Raw genomic sequence first — 22183 nt, 5'->3', positions numbered from 1 at the left:
TATTCTCCTCGCAGTTTTCAAATATTGAAGTTGTACATCTAAATCTAGGTCATTAATATAGATTAAGAAAAGCAGCAGTCCTAGTACTGACCCCTGGGGAAGCCAACTACACACTACGTTCCTCCCTCCAGTCTGAGAAACAATTGTTCACCACTGCTTTGTTTCCTGTCACTCAGCCAACTTTATATTTGTGCTGCCACTGTTGCCTTTATTCTGTGGACTTCAACTTTTCTGACAAGCCTATTATGTGGTACTTTATCAAACGCCTTGTTGAAGCCCATGTACACCACGTCAATCACCTTACCCTCATCAACCCTCTCTGTTACTTCATCAGAAAATGCAATCCAGTTAAACACAATTTCTCTTTAATAAATCCATGTATACTTTTCTCAATTCATCCACACTTATCCAAAAGACTGCTAATTTGGTCCCAGATTATTGTTTCTAAAAGCTTTCTTTTCTTTATCCATTTATGGGCTGTGGGCCTTGTTGGCTAGGCCAACATTTATTGTCAACCCTAATTGCCCTTGAGAAGGTGGTGGTGAGCTGCCTTCTTGAACCGCTGCAGTCCATGTGGTGTAGGTACACACACAATGCTGTTAGGGAGGGAGTTTCAGAGTTTTGACCCAGCGACAGTGAAGGAACGGAGTCTCCAATGAATTGAAAACTGTGCCCTTGTTTGTTACTTGAGCGAATATGGTGCTAGCAATTGACCCTTAGCTCTGGCTAATTGCAGCAGAGATCATTGGCGCAAATGTCCCAGATTTGCACTAAGTGTGATAGTGGGTGGGAAAAAGAACATTTTACCCATCGACTGCAATGGCAGCTTTTCATACTGTATCCCAGCTCATTAATTGTGCGTTCCCAGGAAACATGCCATTTCGATAGCGGGTGGGCTCCCATTTGCCTGTCACACCGTCACCTCGCTGCTCCTTCACACCAAGTGCTGTATTTAAAGTGCAGCCTTGCGCACACCTCTCGGTGCTTCAAACCCAGGACTGCTGCACAAAAGACGTGGTTCTGAAAGGCAAGAAGACTGCAGCCCCCCTGATTAGGTGATGTACCCCTGGAATGCCTTTTGGATGCTTTGGAGGACCCCCCATGATGTCCTCTACCCCACCCTGACTGCAGGCAGTCCTGAAATCTCACCACTCCGGCTTGGGAGGCGATGGCAGTGGTGTCAGTGTCAATGCTGCACAGAAGAGGTTGGCCATCCAGTGCAGAAAGACGATGAATGATCTCATCTGTGCAGCCAGGGTAAGGCAACCATCTCATCGCTCTGAACTCATAGGCCTTCGTTGGGTGGGCTTGGCAGGGTCGAGCAGGAGGGGTTGGGAAACTGACCGCTGCCTGCAATTGGGCCGCGACCATGATTTCATGCTGGCTGGCCAATTAAGGCCCCCCACCCCTCCCTCCACAGTGTGAAAGGCAATGCTGCAGCACTAACTGTGTGAGGGGTGGAGGAGGGTGAGACGCGGACATTCACTCAGGAAAAGCTCCCCGAGGCACAGAGCTGTCTCACGGAGATGAAGATCTTTGAAAATAAAAAGGAAAGGTTTTAAAAGTGTTAACAACTTGTATCTTCAAATGACTCTGCCACATGAGCAGGGACATGTTATGAATGAAATTTGAACATCTAAATTTAATTCTTATTTGTGTTTGGAAATCTCATCCTGCCCGCAGATGAGGTTTCCTAAAAAATCCAAAGGCTGCTTGGCCTTTTCGCTTGCCCGCCAATTGTATGGTTGGACAGACAGTGAAAAATTGAGCTTAATTATTACTATAATGGCCTTACTAGGCCTTTCCATTTTCGGCGAGGGCGCTGCTGACTCCTGTGTGCCCCTGCCGACTGAAATCTCGTTGCAAGTGCACAATGACATCAGGACGCTCTCCCAATGTCATCGCGTGTCATTTGATGCTCATTTTGGTCGGGTGGGTGCCTGCCTGATGGGCAGAAAATTCTGCCTATACACTCAAACCCATCACACATTCACTGGCATCTCACTTACTGCCAGCTCAAGGGATATCACCACTCAGTCTCTCTCACACACACCCTCACATCACCAACTGGCCTCATTTCTGGAGACTGCCTCCTCAACCCTCACCATTTGAGGCCACTTGCACAGATCAACCTGTGCCTCCACATACATTCTGTGCTACCCACCCCTCCCCACCCCCATCCTTCCCCAGTAAAGCCCTAGCCCTACAGCCGTTGAAAAGCTACCCCTGCCTTACAGTGGGTCTGGTAGGTAGAGACCTGCCCATGAGCCCCACTAAAAGTGATGTGATGCTGCGTGTGAAGCCTGGTGCTGGTGACTGTGAGTGCTGCCTGAGGCAAGGTAGACAAACAAACCTTGATGTCCTGAGTGAAGTGCAGCTCTCCAGGTGCATGTCATTTATGTACAGTTGTGAAACACGATGGCATGTAACCATGCCGCTGTGCTCAGATGATCCAGCATGGGAGGATGATTCCAGTGAGCTGGGCTTACACAGATATATTACAATGAAGCTCCTGATGTCCGATGGCCCACTATTGATGGGCAGATCAGATGATTGCAAACTGCTTTCAACATGTCATGAAACCGATTTTTGGCCTTCTCACCATACTGTCCACTCATGCCCACTGCCAACAGGCATGGAAAATTCCATCCCACGTAGACGGTTTGCTGAATTTGCTATCTGCCTGGTTAGGGGGAGCCACCATATTGTCCATTGCAATCAAGTTAAACCAGATTGAATATTATTCACAAGTGATGTAGTTACAGACAATCCGAGGTATGCAGCAAGAATAAATACTAAAAATACTAAAACAGTCAGGGAATTTCATGTAACCCGAAGTGGGGTTGGAGATCCTATGTGAAGGATCTCCAATCATGTTCATTGGATTTAGGCCTGTAAACTGAGTGAATCCTAAGTTTTCCTTGCAGAACCTTGAGGGACACAACTAACCATCTTGGTCCTACAAGGAAAGCCTTTAATAAGAGGAAAATACTTACCCTTTTTAGGTCATTTCTGACTCTGGCTCCTCTTCCTATTAAATTGGCCACAAGAAAGCCACAATCCCTACGCCAACCTCTGGCTAAAATAGCAGCCCAGCTGTAATGATTTCATCTGCATATTTACGGAAGATTCCTACCAACGTTCGGTAGCTGTCCCTCTCACTTGCAAAGAGCAGATGAAGATGGGAAGCTGTGGGGGAGATGGTGGGACGTTGGCAGATAATTCCCATGGGCAAGTTTAGTTGTCAACCTGATTTCCTGCAGGGTTAAAATTGTCTGTTTTGTGTTACCCAACTCCTGTTGGTGGTCTGAAGGTAGCTGATCATTTTTAAGTGGGTCATTTTAGGGAGACGAGAACCAAATTAGGCAGCACACTTTAAACTCAAAGAAGCAAACCTAAATTTTGAACCTGTGCTCCTACAGCAGTGAGCAATTCCCTGCAAATAGAAATAGACAGCACTGGACATCAGGCTGACAAACAGTGCATTATCTTCACTGCTAAAAAGATCGAGTCAATAACTCTGCCAAGCAAACTTGATTAACTTTGCCTGTCCATGCCTGACGAAGGCTTCTTGTTTTAAAACCATTTATTTCCACGTCTTGGTAATTCCATTTATAATACCGAGGCAAACAGGTGGCAAAGACAGGACTCTCAAAAAAATATCAACGTTCACAAATTTAACTTCCAGCAATGAGCTGAAGTAGCCACTTTCTTGCTGTTCAGCTAAGTACAGTTAAAAGCCATTAAGATCATGAGGCTAGGTGAAGCTGCTGTAATATGTTAGGGCCGTTGCCCTACAACATCATAGATGTACATCTTGCTGTCAGTGCTGTGTAAGCTCATTTCTAAAATGACATTATGTAAGAATTGCTAATACATAAGCCAGGCCTCTATGTCAACTGCTGCAGCCCCATTTTAATGTTCCAAAGTGAATGTAAAATACTCCATTTGAATATCAGCAGTGAAGCTTTACACATCGCTGTAGAGCTTTTTCCAAAGTGCTTTAATATCATTTTGTAAATCGTTATGGTAACGATTGATAATAAAATGTTTAGGGAAACGCAGGGCGGAATTTTCCATGCCCGCTGGTGACGGGCATCATAGGTGGCACGATCAATATAAGGACGGCAGGAAGGCAGGTCACCACTGTCCACTCAGCCCGCCAAACCGTGTTCTCCACCATCGGTCATCGGGAACCTCGTTGTAATACATCAGCATATCATTACCAGGCCCATCCTGCCAGGCTCTTGCACCCCTGCTGGATCGTCCGTCCACATTGGCAGGAAAGAACACCAACATGTTTAACAACAGCACAGAGGCGACATGCACTTGGTGTCCTGCGCTTTGTGTATACTGGGGGTGAGTGCACAGCAACGTTCTGCAGAGCTCGCCAGGGTTGCCCACTGCTTTGCAGGCTTCAGGGGCACCTGGGGGGGGTCGGGTGCTGCCCTGCCCAAGTGGTGGTTGGGGGGGGGGGTGGTGTGGAATCATGGGGCAACTGCAGCCCTTCCCCTGAGGTGACTTTTGAGGGTGAGGGGGAAGCGGGGGGGGCAAGTGCAGCTTTGCCATTGAGGTGATTGATATTCCGGGGGTGGGGAGTGTGGGCAAGGGCAGCCCTGTCATTGAATATAGCACACAAGCATTCAGGGTGGGGAGGGTGGGGGGTGTGGGTGGGTGAGGGAAGTGGCCAAGCATTCGGGAAACCTGTAGAAAGCGACCATTCCTCTGCAACTGAGACAGTTCAGGCGCGGCCACATTGATATGATTGTGGTCGGGCTCTGAGCTTCTCCGCCTCCTCAAGCAACGCAGAGGCATCAAAGTGCCACCAGGTGCTCCAGAGCTCCCCACCCCTGCCCACCCTGCCCCCACCCCCCACACCAGGCACAGACTACACGTTCATGAGCACTTTGGTGGACTGAAGAGCAGTTGGACTGCACAAGTTGTACAATCTCCTCGATAAATCTGGCCATGGAGCAGTCACTGCTGGAGGCGCTCTCAGCCTCTTGTAATGTCAACATCCTGGTTTGGACCAGTCTCCCCCATAGTTCAAGCTAACAGGGCAGCCTTGCAGAGCACTAACCTCTGGCCATCCAAGTGGTGGCCAACACTCTCTGGGAAGCGTTAAGGGGCCATTACACTTAACCAAGACAGGTGCTTTGTACACCCATGCTAACCATGTGTCTCTCTCTCTCCCTTTCATCCTGCAGGAGGAGGAGTACATCAGGATCATGGAGCCTCAGTGAACTAGCTGCATGCCTGATGGTCTACAGAGAGTGAAGAAGATGGAGGAGAGAGTGACTGAGGCTGCGCAAAGGCAGGAGCAGCAACTTCAGGAAGAAGGGGTGGTTGGGGCTCCCACACATGCTGCCCAAGAGCCACAGTGAAGCCATCGCTGGTCGGCATCTAGCGAGACCCAGGGTCTATAGACGCCGCCTGCCATTCCTGCAGATGACTGAGAACCAGTGTCGCTGAAGACTGTGCATTTTTAGGGACCTGGTGACTCACACCTGCCACTTACTGCAGGACTTGGTGCCAAGGGGACATGGAGGGCATCCACTGCCAGTGGCTGTGAAAATGACCACGATACTCAATTTCTATGCCAGTGGCTCCTTTCAGGGCTCCACAGGTAACCTCTGTGGGATTTCACAATCCACCACCCACAAATACATCCATGAGGTCACAGGTGCTGTCTTCTCCATGGCAACAACTTTGTGCATTTTGCCTAAGACCGGGACAGCCAGGATACAAGGGCCATTGGATTAGCCCTGATCTCCGGATTCCCACAGGTACAGGGTGCGATTGACTACACTCATGTGGCGCTCAGGTCTCTGTCGCTACACTCAGTGACTTCATCAACCACAAGGGCTTCCACTCACTGAATGTGCAGCTGGTGTGCGCATGGTTTCCAGGGAGTGTGCGTGACATGTACATCCTGAGTCACTTGCAGATCCCTGGAGTCTTCGAGGGTCCACAGAAGCTGCAGTGTTGGCTCCTCGGGGACAAGGGCCACTCACAGAGGCCGTGGCTGATGACTCCTGTGTGCTGGCCTCAGACTGCAGCAGAGCGACACTATAATGAGGCTCATGCAGCAGCTCACAACTTAGTGGAGCAGACCACTGGGGTGCTGAAGATGAGGCTCCGGTACCTGGACCGGTTTAGTGGAGCCCTGCAATACAGTCCGCAGAGGGTATCATGGATTATTTGTTGTCTGCTGTGCCCTTTACAACCTGGCGCTGCAATGGGGAGAGGAGCTGGCTGAGGAGGAGATGGAGGAGCTGCATATCTCCTCCAATGAGGAGGGAACCGATGGGGATGAGGCTGAGGAGGCTCTCGGAGGCGATGGTAACAGGGATGAGGCCCTCGCACTGGCCAGACAAGGCAGGTGTGCTTGGGAGGCCCTCATAGCTGCTAGATTTGTGGAGGATGATGATGGCAGTGAGGTAACTCCATAATCCCTCATCACATTTGTGAACATTTAATTCCAGTCTGGCTTATAGCAGTGCGATTACCCTCTGTGAGAATGATCCTGTCATGGAGACACAGAAAAGGCTCTAATAGTCGCTCGATTGCAGGAGGATAATGACGACATGCTTCATAAATCTTTACACAGCCTCTGAGAATGTCTGAATCCTGTCTGGCTGGGAGCAGCTCGCTTGTACCTTGTGATCTGGGTCATATCATAGAGACACAGCCATGAAACTTTAAAAGCATCTGACCCTTTGTCCTCCTTCAGCAGCTCAGCCCTTCAGGAGCTGGAGCACAGCCTCACTGGTCACAGATGCTGGTGTGATGGGGGCCAGCCCCACCTTAAAGGTGCTGAGAGCACACAGAGAGAATGGGAGAACTCTGTGACTCCTGCCCATTACATTCTGGCAGCAATGACCAGCACCATCGAGGTACAGACATCAGTAATGTGTCCAGCGAGTGTGAGGCTGGACCATCACTGTGGTCTGAAGGCTGCACAGACACAGGGAAGAGGCCCTGGACTGAGACACCTGCCTTTATCTTGTGCAGAAAGGTTTCACATCTGAGTGACACAAACACTGCTCATCAGAACAAGGAGCCACAGGCAGAGAGACATTCTTGGGAGTTTACTGACAATAGTGAACATTATGTACAAGTGATTAACACCCATGCCCAGGCTGTGCAACTAATTCTCCTTAACTGTCCTAACCCTGCCGCTACATCTTGGTGCTCCCTGGACATCCACAGTGGAGGTGGGGCAGCCTGCTGACTGTGACCCCCTGTCTGTGATGACCTTGGCGGGCGTCCTCTGGAGGGCTGAGACCTGGAGGGCCCCGGCCTGCTTTTGGGATCCTGCTGTGTGGCAGTGACACCCTCCTCGGCCTGTGGAGCTGGAGCTGCTGAGGTCATAGGAAGGGGGGATTCGAATGGGCCAGACACCATGGGAGTCACCTGGATGGATGGGCCCGGAGTGTGGACCTGCGGATCCTCCTCCCTATGGGTGCCCAACAGCCCCAGGCTGACTCTTTGTGGAGCAGGATTAGCTGGAGTGAGATCAAGCTACATGGCACCCCTCTCGCATACACATTGTTGGAGGCCAACTGTGGCATGAACGATGGAGTTGAGTCTGCGCAGTGGTACAGGAGTGAAGTCCTGGACCAAGGTCTCCATGGTGGCTGCCACCCTACCAGTGTTGACCTCGGTGCGTTGGCATGCTGGCGCTATCACTCCAGACTGATGGACTCCTCCATCGTGCCTTGCAATCTGAGGAGTGCAGCGGACATCCCTTCCTGATGTTCCTGAGCTTGCTTTGCAGCTCCAGCAACTGTGACATGACCGAGTCCAAAGGCTCATCATCTGACTTGGACTCAGCAACGTTCTGGCCTCCAGCAGTCCTCCAAGTGCTGGACACCTGGGAAGTCCCTGCTGCTGCCTGCTGTGGATCAGACAGTGCAATGTGCTCACCAGATTGTGATCCCGAGGCTACTCTAAGGCTATCAGTTCAAGGGGCATCGCCATTCATTCTCTCATACATAGTCATTGTCCTCATCCCATCCATGAATCCATGAATACACAGGCCAGGCATACTTATCACCTGGCCTGGCAGGGTGTACTCTAAAGCTAGGTCCCACTGAGGTGGGTGTCTCTGCGCTGGTGGAGGGTGTGGGTGAGCGCTGTGACGGGACTTCAGGGAGGCTGCCTTCAGACTCATCTTCAGAGGTTTCTTCGGAGCTTGTTTGGAGGCCCTGGGTCATGGACTCTGCCGGCTGTTTGGCAGATGTGTCTGCGGAAGCAAGGGGAGATAATTAGTGCATGGCAGTGGCCTGTGAAAGAGGACACATCACTCAGAGCATGGTTGTCTGATGGATGTTGAGTCCATGAGGACCTTGATTTCAGGCATTCCACCACCGGTCTGTGACCTCTCCCTGTTGTTGTGTGCCAGCTTGACCTGCATGGATAGAGATGGAGAGAGTGTAAGCAGGATGCCTGCCAGACCAGGTGATAAGTATACCTGGCCTGTGTGAGTGGTGAGTGGTCCCATGGACAGGATGAGGACAATGACGATGTGTGTGAGAGAGTGAATGGTGATGCCCCTTGAACTGCCAGTGAGTGAGGGCCCTGTGGGTGTGTGATGGGTTTGAGAGTGTGTGAGTTGAGTGATGAGATGAGTCACTTACCCTGGTGGAACGGAGGAGATCATTCATCCTCTTGTAGCACAGGATGGCTGTCCTCTTTTGCAGGCTGTTGGCACTGACCACTGCTGCTACCGCCCACCAAACCAGGCTAGCGCTACTGCTGCCCATCCTGCAGCCAGAGAGGGGATAGAGGACATCCCAGTGGGCCTCTGCGGCATCCAAAAGTCGCTTGAGAGACGGGTCGCTGAACCGAGGGCTGCAGCCTTCTTCAGTTTCAGGGCCATGTCTCCCGCGCAGCAGTGGTGAGCTGGAAGTCGAGATGTGTCCTTGCGGATGGACTTTAAACTTGGCACTCAGTGAGGTGATGATGGGCGGGTGAATGAGAGCCCGCTCACCATGGAAACGACATGTTTCCTGGGAGTGCATAAATAATGAAGCAGGTTCAGGATGATATGTCGTTTTACCCGCCCGCAAACACACTTGGTGCAAATTTGGGAAAATCCCGCCCAAAGCAGCCATCATAAAGATCATTCCCATTCCTCATTCAGGAAACACATTCTCAATTTCAGCCAAAAAGTATTTCTCAACCATCGAAATGATTTGTTCTGAAGCATATGCAAACATTTACAATTCATACCATTGAAGAACTCATTAATTCAGCCAATATTAGATGCCTTATGCAAGTTGCTGTTCATGGGGTTTATCCTAAGGTGGAGAAGAAAGCAAAAAGCTGGGAATCGAATTTTATGTTCCCTGATTTCTTTCTCGGGTTAGCGTGTGGAGGAAAATATAACCTATGAATACTCCGTAAACTAGTTGCTAGCTAATTTGCGATTAGGACAAGCTATATTGGTGCTGGAGGAGCATGTATTGATTTATCTAGCTTCTTAGAAAGGAGCAAAATCAGCATAAACTCCTTGTATAAATGGCAGATATTTGAGGTAAAATTGTCATGCCTTTACGGTCGTTCAGGATACTTAAGTGATGAATAAAGCAGGATCGCCTTGATGTGTTATATGCTGGGTATGGTTGAATAGGTTCCAGTTTTAAACAGAGGACTTTGAGCTGATTAATGCACTCATCTGTTCTTTGCATTGCACTAGATTTCTGTCACTTATTCTTATGCACAGCCTACTCAAGTCGAACTCTATAGCCTCGAGCAGGCTATAGAAAATTGGCGGTTTACCCATGAAGAAGTGAGCAGACCATCGGTACAGAATCATTTTAATACTCATTGACTTGTTCAACAATATACAAGTGCTTGATAAATTATATAATATTCCTTAATACAGCTCACTGAAGGCAGATGCTCCACAAATATCCCCATCCTCAATGATGGAGGAGCCCAGCACATCAGTGCAAAAGATAAGGCTGAAGCAGTTGCAACAATCTTCAGCCAGAAGTGCTGACTGGATGTTACATCTCAGCCTCCTCCAGGGGTCCCCCAGCATCACAGATGCCAGTCTTCAGCCGATTCAATTTACTCCACATGATATCAAGAAACGGCTGAAGGCACTGGATACTGCAAAGACTATGGGCCCTGACAACATTCTGGCAATACTACTGATTTGTGCTCCAGAACTTGTTGTGCACCTAGCCAAGCTGCTCTAGTACAGCTACAACACTGGCATCTATCCAGCAATGTGGGGATTTGCCCAGGTATGTCCTGTACACAAAAAGCAGGATAAATCCAACCTGCCAATTACTACCCCATCAGTCTACTCTCCATTATCAGTAAAGTGATGGAAGGGGGTCATCAATCGTGCTATCAAGCGGCACTTGCTTAGCAATAACCTGTTCACTGACACCCAGTTTGGGTTCCGCCAGGGTCACTGAAATTCTGACTTCATTACAGCTTTGGTTCAAACATGGACAAAAGAGCTGAACTCCCAAGATGAGGTGAGAGCGACTGCCCTTGACATCAAGGCACCATTTGACCAAGTAGCATCAGGGAGCCCTAGTAAAACTGGAGTCAATGGGAATCGGGGGGAAACTCTCTGCTGGTTGGAGTCATTCCTGGCACAAAGGAAGATGGTTGTGGTTGTTGGAGGTCAATGACCTCAGCTGCAGGACATCACTGCAGGAGTTCCTCAGGGTGGTTTTCTAGACCCAGTCGTCTTCAGCTGCTTTATCAATGACCTTCCTTCCATCATAACGTCAGAAGTGATGATTGCACAATGTTCAGCACCATCCTCAGATACTGCAGCAGTCCATGTCCAAATGCAGCAAGACCTGTACAATATTCAGGTTTGGGTTGACAAGTGGCAAGTAACATTCATGCCACACAAATGCCAGGCAATGACCATTCCCAACAAGAGAGAATTTAACCATCGCCCCTTGACATTCAATGGCATTACCATCACTGAATCCCCGCTATCAACATCCTGGGGTTACCACTGACCAGGAGCTGAACTGGACTAGCCATATAAATAGTGTGGCTACAAGAGCAGGTCAGAGGCTAGTAATCCTGTGGCGAGTAACTCACCTCCTAACTCCCCAGCCTGTCCACCATCTACAAGGTACAAGTGAGGGGTGTGATGGAATACTCTCCACTTGCCTGGATGAGTGCTGCTCCAGTAACACTCAAGAAGCTTGAGACCATCCAGGACAAAGAGGCCCACTTGATTGACACTCCATGCACAAACATTCACTCCCTCCACCACTGACAAACAGTGGGAGCAGTGTGTACCATCTACAAGATGCACTGGAAATACTCACTAAGGCTCCTTAGACAGCACCTTCCAAACACACAACCACTACATCTAGAAGGACAAGGGCAGCAGATAGATGGGAACACCACCAACTGGAAGTTCCCCTCCAAGTCACTGTCCATCCTGACTTGGAAATATATCACCGTTCCTTCACTGTCGCTGGGTCAAAATCCTGAAACTCCCTAACAGCACTGTGGGTGTGCCTACACCACATGGACTGCAGCGGCTCAAGAAGGCAGCTCACCACCACCTTCTCAAGGGCAATCAGGGATGGGCAATAAATGTTGGCCTAGCCAGCGATGCCCACATCCTGTAAATTAATTTTTAAAAAACTACCTCAGCTTTCAAAAGCTCAAAATCTCAACCGGATGCATTTGTGAAGTGGCCTATCTGATGTAGAAATGAAATTATCAAGCACTGTTTCAATGGCAAATAAAGAAAATGATCGCAATGCTTCTTGGTAAATGTTGACTTGTTGAAATGTGTGGCTATACGAACACAATGCATTCCTGTTACATGCCCTTTATGGAATTTGTGTGTACAAACTGTTACAGATCCATAAATACCGTTTTGGTACAGTACATTTTCATATTATTGAAATTAGTCAACACTAACGTTAACTTAATTTGGTTTTGTTTTTCTCATTCCTACCAAAATTAATTGATGGTTTGATATTCTAATTGTAAAGGGGTTACAATGAGTTACATCATGACCTTCATTTTGATACAGATACAGAGGTAGAACTGTTATGTCTCCTTCTCCCTGATGAGAGCTGACCCTCTGGGTAGGCCTCACTGCAATACCAGGAGTGCGCACAGCTCCTGGTGGCACTGCTGGGCTCTGATTGGCTGGCAGCTCTTCAGGCGGCTGTTTGGGGTGGGGCGGTGGTGGGGGGGTGGGTGCGGTGGGGATGGATATCTGTTCCAGGAGCTGGGGAAACTGGAGGAGCCAGGAGGACCACCGGAGGGTTCCCTCTGCCAGTGAAGAACTTAAATCCATCAGGACTCACAGGGATTGGGCTGGCGGGGGTGCCTCCACTTTTAAGTAGCGGATCTCACCCACATTAAATTCTGTCTAGTGGTACTGTATCAGAAAACTAAAACAATTCTTTTCTTGCAGGTGACATGTACAGTGACTCTCTCAATAGACAGGGATGCCCAACGCAAGGCAGTGTGGAGGGACAAGAGGACACAGAGGTAAATATGTTTAAAAACTAATGTATGTGCTTTACTTGACAAAATGAAGTCACCATTGCTAGGCACTCCATCTAAACTGTGCTAGATGAAGGTTTTTGAAAAAGAGTGACAAGGTAAAATAAACTGTTCCCTCAGTCATGAAAACAGGTCATCAGTTTATAATTGCTGCTAAGTGAATGAGGAGAGTGAGTCGGAGAAATTTCTTCATACTTGGGGATGTTGGAACATGGATTATTTTGCAAAAGGAAATGATTGGTGGACACGACTGCATTTTCTTAAGGAAGATTAGACCCCTTTGATGCAGAGGCAGGATACAGGGCTATGGAATGAGTTTTGGATTGGCCTATCAGTGAGTCAGCACTGACACAACGGGTGTAAGTGGTTTCTTTCTGTTCTGTAAACTGCTGTGGTTCTTCGGAAGTTCCAGCAGACAATATTCTTGAAAGATAATTGCTTCAAGGACCATTGTGACCTCATCATTTGTTGTGTAATAACCTGCTAGGTTAGTAATTGTGATATGTACTATCATACGATTGGTGAAGTAATAATGATTTTGTATTGCTGATATTGTAAAATTGGTTTTGAAAAAACAAATTAAAAGAGAGAACCAGCTTGGAGGAAATTGAGTTCAAATGGAGCCTATGTTAAAATTCAATCCACTTTATTTGCTGGTTTTAAGGGTCCCGCATAAAGTTGAATTGTGCCATCTCTATCCAGTTACTAGTGGGCATGGCATAGAACAAAGGGCACTAATTAATGATAAAATCATAGGATAGCTAGGTTCTGAAATGGAAATTTTCCTGTTTTCCAGCCACAAAAACTTTGTCTTCGTGACTACAAACAAATTGACATGCAAAGATACAGTAAACTGACTTGCTATCATAATGGATTGGACCCCAATCCCCAGTGGAAATTAGCAGATAATTGAAAGCCTGCATACATTTGTTTTATGTATGTGTGCTGCAATAAAGTCCAGGGCAGGGAGATAAAGACAAGTGCACTGCAAGTATAATAAATCCACTTGAATTTAATTTTTCTTGGTAGGTGCAGTTAATTTTTTATCCAGATAAGAGAAATTGGAATCAATAGACAACAAGAAGACATAGCATTGCACTGCAATAACGATGGTGATTTATGAGGTAGACGGATAATTGGAGCTAAGATAATAGAGGATCCGTTATAATGTGAATGTACAAGAATTTTATTGTGGACCTTTCAAGAGCAACAGATGTTAAATGAAATTTCCTTGGTGGCTGATGCATATACAAACTATGCCAAGAAGCTGATATATTGGTAGTAGCTGGGATACTCCACTTACTTTAAGCTTTTAGAAAACAAAGGCCAGTAGTATTAACATTTCTGGGACTGTATTTTCATGATAGAGTTGGGAAACATGAGTTGGGCCATTTCCCGATATCGTAATCTCACGTTCTGAATGAACCCACCCACACAAGTTATTTTCCTTCCAGGGAGGTAGTGCTGCGGCCCTCCAGAGGCAGGTCCAAGATGGGAATGGAGTTGGGCGTACGCCAAGGCCAGCTATTTAGAAGGCCCCACCTCTGTTCACTGAGACATCGACCTAGTTCTATACATGACTGTTAGGCCCCATAGTCCTCACCCTTCACCACCCACCATTCCCCCCATGTCACCTCCATGGCTCCTACATAATTCCCACTCGGCCTCCTGACTCCTGTGCCCCTCCATGCCCCCTCATATCTACCTTACCCTCTCCAGGCCCCCCATGCATCCTTCATACCCACAAACCTAGGGCAGTGTGTGTGGGCACGCGCCCGACCCACTCGAATGTAAGATAGCGCACGATGAAGTCAGGCCAGCGTCACTATGTCATCTCGCGCTCACGCAATATTTCGGTTGGTGGACGCACGCAAAAGTGAGAAGTGCACACGTCAACAATTAAGAGGGTCATTAAGCCTATTAAAGTTACATAGAAACGTAGAAACTAGGAGCAGGAGTAGGCCATTCGGCCCTTCAAGCCTGCTCCGCCTTTCATTATGATCATGGCTGATCATCCAACTCAATAGCCAACTCCCACTTTCTCCCCATATCCTTTGATCCCTTTCACCCCAAGAGTTATATCTAACTCATTCTTGAAAACATACAATGTTTTGGCCTCAATTACTTTCTGTGGTAGCGAATTCCACAGGTTCACCTCTCTCTGGGTGAAGAAATTTCTCCTCATCTCAGTCCTAAATTTATCTACCCCATATCCTCAGACTGTGACCCCTGGTTCTGGACTCCCCCACCACCGGGAACATCCTTCCTGCATCTACCCTGTCTACTGCATCTGCCATGCATTTGCCCACTCTCTCAGCTTGTCCAAATCACACTGAAGCATCTCTGCATCCTCCTCACAGCTCACCCTCCCACCCAGCTTTGTGTCATCTGCAAATTTGGAGATATTACATTTAATTCCCTTATCTAAATCATTAATATATATTGTAAATAGCTGGGGTCCCTATACCGATCCCTGCGGTACCCCACTAGTCACTGCCTGCCATTCGGAAAAAGACCCATTTATCCCTACTCTTTGTTTCCTGTCTGCCAACCAGTTTTCTATTCATCTCAATACACTACCCCCAATCCCATGTACTTTAATTTTACACGCCAATCTCTTATGTGGGATTTTGTTGAAAGCCTTCTGAAAGTCCAAATAAACTACATCCACTGGCTTCCCCTCATCAAACTCTACTAGTTACATCCTCGAAAAATTCCAGTAGATTTGTCAAGCATGATTTGCCTTTCATAAATCCATGCTGACTCTGTCTGATTCTGCCACTGTTTTCCACGTGCTCAGCTATTAAATCTTTTATAATGGACTCTAGAATTTTCCCCACTACTGATGTCAGGCTGACTGGTCTATAATTCTCTGTTTTCTCTTTACCTCCCTTTTTAAATAGTGGGGTTACATTAGCTACACTCCAATCTGTAGGAACTGTTCCAGAGTCTATAGATTCTCAGAAGATGACCACCAATGCATCCACAGAAACAGAAATACCTGGAAAAACTCAGTGGGTCTGGCAGCATCGGCGGAGGAGAGCACAGTTGACATTTCGAGTCCTCAGTTCTGTTGAAGGATCACGAGGACTCGAAACGTCAACTGTACTCTTCTCTGCCGATGTTGCCAGACCTGCTGAGTTTTTTCAGGTATTTCTGTTTCTGTTTTTGTTTTGGATTTCCAGCATCCGCAGTTCTTTGCTTTTACCAATGCATCAACTATTTCTAGGGCCACTTCCTTAAGTACTCTGGGATGTAGATTATCAGGCCCTGGGGATTTATCGGCCTTCAATTCCATCAATTTCCCCAACACCATTTCCCTACTAATACTGATTTCTTTCAGTTCCTCCCTCTCACTAAATCCTGTGTTCCCCAACATTTCTGGTATGTTACTAGTGTCCTCCTTTGTGAAGACAGAACCAAAGTATATATTTAGTTGGTCAGCCATTTCATTGTTCCCCATTATAAATTCCCCTGTTTCTGACTGTAAGGGACCTATATTTGTCTTCACCAATCTTTTTTCTCTTCACATACCAATAGAAACTTTTACAGCCAGTTTTTATGTTCCCTGCAAGCTTACTCTCGTAATCTATTTTCTCCTTCTTAATCAATCCCTTGGTCCTCCTCTGCTGAATTCTAAACTGCTCCCAATCCTCAGGCCTGTTGCTTTTTCTGGCCAATTTGTATGCCTCTTCCTTGCATCTAATACTATCTCTAATTTCCCTTGTAAGCCATGGTTTGGCCACCTTTCCTGTTTTACTTTTGCGCCAGATAGGAATAAACAATTGTTGCAGTTCACCCATGCACTCTTTGAATGTTTGCCATTGCCTATCCACCATCATCCCTTTAAGTAATGTTTCCCAATCCATCATAGCCAACTCGCGTCTCGTACCGACGTAGTTTCCTTTATTAAGATTCAGGACCCTAGTCTCAGAATCAACTACGTCACTCTCCATCTTGATGAAGAATTCTATCATATTATGGCCGCTCATCCCCAAGGGGCCTCGCACAACTAGATTGCCAATTATTCCTTTCTCATTACACAATACCCAGTCGAGGATGGCCTGTTCTCTAGTTAGTTCCTCAATATATTGGTCTAGAAAAACATCCTGTATACACTCCAGGAATAATTCCTCTACAGTATTGTTACTAATTTAATTTGCCCAATCTATATGCAGATTAAAGTCACCCATAATTACAAATGTTCCTTTATTGCACGCATCTATAATTTCCTGTTTAATGCCATTCCCAACATCACCACTCCAGTTTGGGGGTCTATATACAACCCCCACTAATGTTTTTTGCTGCTTAGTGTTTCTCAGCTTTATTCATACAGATTCCACATCGTCAGAGCTAATATCGTTCCTCACTATTGCATTAATTTCCTCTTTAACCAGCAATGCAACTCCACCGCCTTTTCCTTTTTGTCTGTCCTTCCTAATTACTGAATACCCCTGGATGTTCAGTTTCCATCCCTGGTCACCCTGCAGCCATGTCTCCGTAATCCCGACTATATCATACCTGTTTAGTTGCGTGGTTAATTCACCCACTTTATTGCGAATGCTCCTTGTGTTCAGGCACAAAGCCTTAAGGCTTGTCTTTTTCACATTACTTGTCTCGTTCCCACCATTTCTCACTGAGGCCCTGGTTGATTCTTGCCCTTGATTTCTCTGCCTATCACTTTTCTTATTCCCCTTTCTGTCTTTTGTTCTTGTCCTTGATTCCCCCTCCTCTGACTCCTTGCATAGGTTCCGATCCCACTACTATTTTAGTTTAAACCCTTCCCAACCACTCTAGCAAATATTCCCCCGGGACATCAGTCCCGGTCCTGCCCAGGTGTAACCCTTCCAGTTAGTACTGGTCCCACCTCCCCCAGAACCAGTCCCAATGTCCCAGGAATCTGAAACCCTCCCCCTCACACCATCTCTTCAGCCACGTATTCATCCGATATATCCTGCTATTTCTACTCCAACTAGCACTTTGCATTTGTGGTAATCCTGAGATCACCAGCTTTGAGGTCCTACTTTTCAACTTACTTCCTAACTCCCTATATTCGGCTCATCCCATTTTTTTTATCTATGACATTTGTACCAGTGTGTACCACGACCACTGGCTGTTCACCCTCCCCCTTCAGAATATCCTCTAGCCACTCTGAGACATCCTTGACCCCAACACCAGGGAGGCAACATACCATCCTGGAGTCTCGTTTGCGGCCACAGAAACACCTATCTATTCCCCTTACAATTGAAACCCCGATAACTATTGCATTCTCAAACTTTTTACTCCTCCCCTGTCCAGCAGAGCCAACTGTGGTGTAACGAATTTGGCTGTTGTTGTTTTCCCCTGACAGGCCATTCCCCTCTACAGTATCCAAAGCATTCTGTTTTGCAGGGGAATAGCCACAGGAGATTCCTGCACTGCCTGCCTAGTCCTCTTGCTCTGCCTGGTGGACACACATTCCCTTCCTGTCTGTGGATGCTTAGCCTGCGGTGTGACCACCTCTCTACACATGTTATCCATGATACTCTCTGCCTCGCGGATGCTCCACAGTGTCCCCACCCGCCGCTTCAGCTCTTGAAACCCGGGCTTCCAGGAGCTGCAGCTGGAGACACTTCCCGCAAACATGCTGGCCCCGGGCACTGGAAATGTTCTCGGCTTCCCACATAGAGCAGGAGGAGCACACCACGGCTTTGAGCTCTCCTGCCATGACTTACCCCTTTAAATTAAATTAAACCTTTTGAAAGATACTTAATATCAAATAATATCAATTACTCTCTGGCCCATCCTCACTGCTCCTCGTTATTACAGAATATACCCCTTACAAATGATGAATCACAAAACAAGACCTTAAAAGCTATAAGCAATAAAAGTAGTAAATGCTTACCCGTACTCACGTACTCAAAAATCACCTCCTTCCCTCCTCACCAAACTCCCTCAATCACCACTGCTCTCCCAGATTCTCTTCACCTTCCAACTCCTCTCGCGTTTCTTCTTAATCCCGACTCCTCTCACGCTTCTCCTCAACTCCTGGCTCCTCTCGCCCTTCTCTTACAACTGTCCCTGAGTTTTTGTGGCCTGTCCAAACTTAGGGTTAGCGGATGGGTGAATCTGCCAGTCAGACTTTGCAATTTTGAAGAAAACTCATCCAAGGACGGGATAAGCTTTCCGTTGTTAAATTTTAAAAATGAAAATGTATGGGCAGAATTTTCATCATGTATTTGTTCAGGTGAATGATTCTGATACGTGGATTATTTCTTTTTCCGTATTTTAAAATCTTTATTTCTTGGTTTTAAATTCTTCATCTCCCTGCCTTCAGGGGTTTTCATTCTGTGCTCCCCCATGCCTGTGCTTACGTCAGTGCCTGCCCTTCTCCCGCCCCCACACCGGCAGCGCTGAGCATTTCCATGTGCTTTTCACACTGGCTGGTTGTTAATTGGCTAGCCAGCATGAGATCATGGTCAGGGACCAATTGCAGGTGGCAGTCCATTCCCCAGCCACACCCTGGCCCGCCGAATGCGCCTGCATGCCAACCTGAAGATCCTGTCCCTAGTATCTAATATGGAAAGAAGTTATTAGCCCTATAATAATGATGGGAAGCCTATGAAATGCTCATGAAATGAATAAATAATCATCTGTTCAAGCTTGACTTGAAAAGAAACTCACTTCTTTTAAATGCTCATAAATCTGTCAAAACAAACAGCCATTCAAAAACTTCTTCAAAACTCTTTAAGCATATAAACTGCTCATAAAGCTATAAATCAAAACAAAGCTCATGGCCCCTTTCACAATAAACAACCTTTGCTGAGCTAAATCCATCAGTAGAGCATGGAGCTCAGCCAAACGTTGATAATAAAATTCTATTGCACAATTATATGAACAAGAGATCTCCAATGAAATCTTTGAAGTTGTCCGAACAGGTGGCTAGCCATTTGTTAATTTTTTTTTCAAAAACTCAGCAGATGGAATTTCAATCAAAGAAGTCAGCTTTCTGTTCAGCCATTTTGAAGTCTTTAAAGACGTCTTGACTTTAATTCAATGTAAAAATCAAAGCACAGGGCCCCAGATGACACATTAATGTTGTACTTTCAATACTGTTGAATGCATAAGAGTCCTTTATCAACTGGAGAAAGTGCTCCAATGCATCTGAATATTTACAGAATACTGGTCAATTAAATGGTCACTTATCTTTTAAGGACAGAGCCCTATGATCAATCATTACATTAAACCCACAATTAACTTATCATTCAGTATCTAATTATGAATTTGAAGTTGGCATGGTCTTTTAAACTCAGCTGTCAAAAAGTTCCCAACTCCACAACAGGTTTCCTCAAAAGTTCACAAACTGACTGACCTGTCCTGTTTCACTTAGACTTCGGGAACCCATCCGCCTCACTGAAAATCTCAAGCTCAGGGAAGAGGCTTGGGTTGATGTTGGGTTCCAACATTACCTTGAGTGTGTGTATGTTTGTGACCTGACACATTTCCCGCCCAGGTTAAAATGGTGGCTGGCGGGAATCGTCTAGGAAATTTAAATTTGCTATCCCCTCACCTCCATTTTTGGCCACCAGACCTCACGATGGTATAATCCAGCCCTGAGCTCTGTCTAGTAAATCCCTACTGGGAGTACCTTCTTGAGGACGTTGAGTGAGAACAGGTTCCGGAACCATTCCCTCCAATACTTGAAATAACCTGCCAATAATATCTGCATATATGTATATGAAGAAGAGAGTAAGAACCAGTGCCTTGAGGAGAGGAATGGGTGAGACTGGCAAAGAATGTTATTGAAAAATCAGTTTAAAGTTTATCTCCTTTACAATACATAAAACTATAAGGAAGCTGATACAAAAATACGTATTATCCAGGCATTAATGTTCATAGTTTATTCACTACTGTGAACAAATAATGATTGAATTAAGTTGAGCACTACATGTTAACATTGTCAGTAGGAATACCTTTGCCTGTAGTTGCACCTTTTTTCAGACTGGTATGTTTCAACAGGATATGAAGAAGTGCAAGATTCACGTACTTATCTTGGTACTTCACGGAGGGAATATTCTGGACACAGGAGGAGGAGATCAGAGCTCCAAGGCAGCTGATGTTAATACTTTTCGTTCAGTTCTTGAAAAAGTTACCAGGGCCCATTTTCCAGCAGCTCTTGGCCATTTTCTCATCAAGCTTGTTCCCTGCCCTCCTATTTGCTCTGAGGCCTTTTCACTGGTTTCTAAGTAAGTATCTCATGGTATATTCAAATACAGCTTTTATAACATGCTGCGTTTAATTATAGATGACAGATTTTAATTTTTAATAGATCTGGCTGTGGAGTGATTTTTTTTTAACCTTGCAATGGGTGTTCAAGGCAAAATCTCAGATCTGTTGGAACTTTATGCACGTTGTTTTCATTTTTGATTCATTGATACCCGTCATCATATTGAAACAGATTTCTCGCTAGACGGCCTGTTAAGTGACATGTGGGTGCACCTTGAGCAGATCAAGTCATTTGTGAAGTAGGCTGGATGAGAAGAAAAGTAAAAAATGCATGTGTCACTGAGAGGTATCTAACTCTTCAAAATAGTTATTACTCAAGGCAGGGTTGAAGTTGGGACCTATGCCCAACCTAGCATACAGCGCTCCCATATCAGCTTACAATTTTTCAAAGTGCCCAAAATCCTTTGATTCGAAATTAAGAAAGCCAAGAGGGAATAAAGGAACAAAAGTACTAAAGGGGGTAAATTTCACTTTAATTTTGACCTGAGAAATCACTAAAAACAAAGAGGATGACACTGGGCAGCTACCTTGGAATATTCTGCCTCTGGCTTCTCTATCTCTCAACTGGTGTGAGGCATGGTAAGTTTAAACCCCTCTGCCCCTCTACCTCACTCCCTTTAAAACAATCCTTAAAATTCACTTCTTTGACCATGCTTTTGGTTACCTGTGCCAAAATCTCATGTGGCTCAGCACCAAATTTTGATTGGCAACACTGCTTCTGAAACGCCTTGAGATGATTTACCATGTTAAAGCTGCTATATAAATACAAGTTGTTGTTGAATTAAGTCAGTGCCAGTGATGATCATAGTTTGTAAAAACCATATCACAACCACACTCCTGACTCTTACTTCACTATCTACAAACGATAAGAAACTACAGTCCTTTACATTATCGAGCAACTGGGCTGCCCTCAATATTTAAAGTTATGATGATGCCAAAGTTCTTACTATAACTTACCCTGATGTTCTATTTCTGAACAGTGCCTTTGCTCTTAAGTACCGATGCAAATTGCTAATATTCTGTTTTAAGTTCCATTTGAATTTGTGCTCATTTTTATTTACAGGCTGTCATGCATGTGTCAAGTGTGGTTTAATCTGAAAAAAATAAACTGAACTGACAGGCTGAAATCAAGCATATTCCCAGCTGGATAACTCTTTATTCCAACTGTGATCCAAGCCAATCTGGTCTAGAGTGTAATTTATTCAAATCAAAATCAATATTTCCCTTTACAGCTTGGAACTGCTACAAATAAACATAGGGCAGAATTTGACGTTCGGTACAATAGCGCGCAGTGGTGTTGGGTGAGCGTCCCAATGTCATCGTGCACTTGCACGATATTTCAGTCTGTGGGCGTGAGCTGATGCTGGAGCAGCGCCCGTCATTAATTAAGAGGCCA

At 46.1% G+C, this 22183-nt stretch overlaps 1 protein-coding gene across 1 annotated transcript in view; it reads left to right on the top strand.

Annotated features, from left to right (window-relative positions):
• LOC121282919 (membrane-associated phosphatidylinositol transfer protein 3-like) overlaps positions 1 to 21899 on the top strand; it is a 244590-nt gene extending 222691 nt beyond the window's left edge. Inside the window, exons 4-6 of the mRNA XM_041196731.1 lie at positions 12431 to 12507; positions 20521 to 20747; positions 21851 to 21899. Coding sequence (XP_041052665.1) covers positions 12431 to 12507; positions 20521 to 20747; positions 21851 to 21899 — 353 coding nt within the window. The remainder of the gene's footprint in view (positions 1 to 12430; positions 12508 to 20520; positions 20748 to 21850) is intronic.
• The last annotated feature ends 284 nt before the right edge of the window (positions 21900 to 22183 follow it).

The sequence above is a fragment of the Carcharodon carcharias genome, chromosome 10, assembly GCF_017639515.1.
Source record: "Carcharodon carcharias isolate sCarCar2 chromosome 10, sCarCar2.pri, whole genome shotgun sequence".
NCBI classification, from domain to species: Eukaryota; Metazoa; Chordata; class Chondrichthyes; order Lamniformes; family Lamnidae; genus Carcharodon; species Carcharodon carcharias.
Note: the sequence above shows the minus strand (reverse complement) of the source record. Positions and strands in the feature narration are given on the sequence as shown.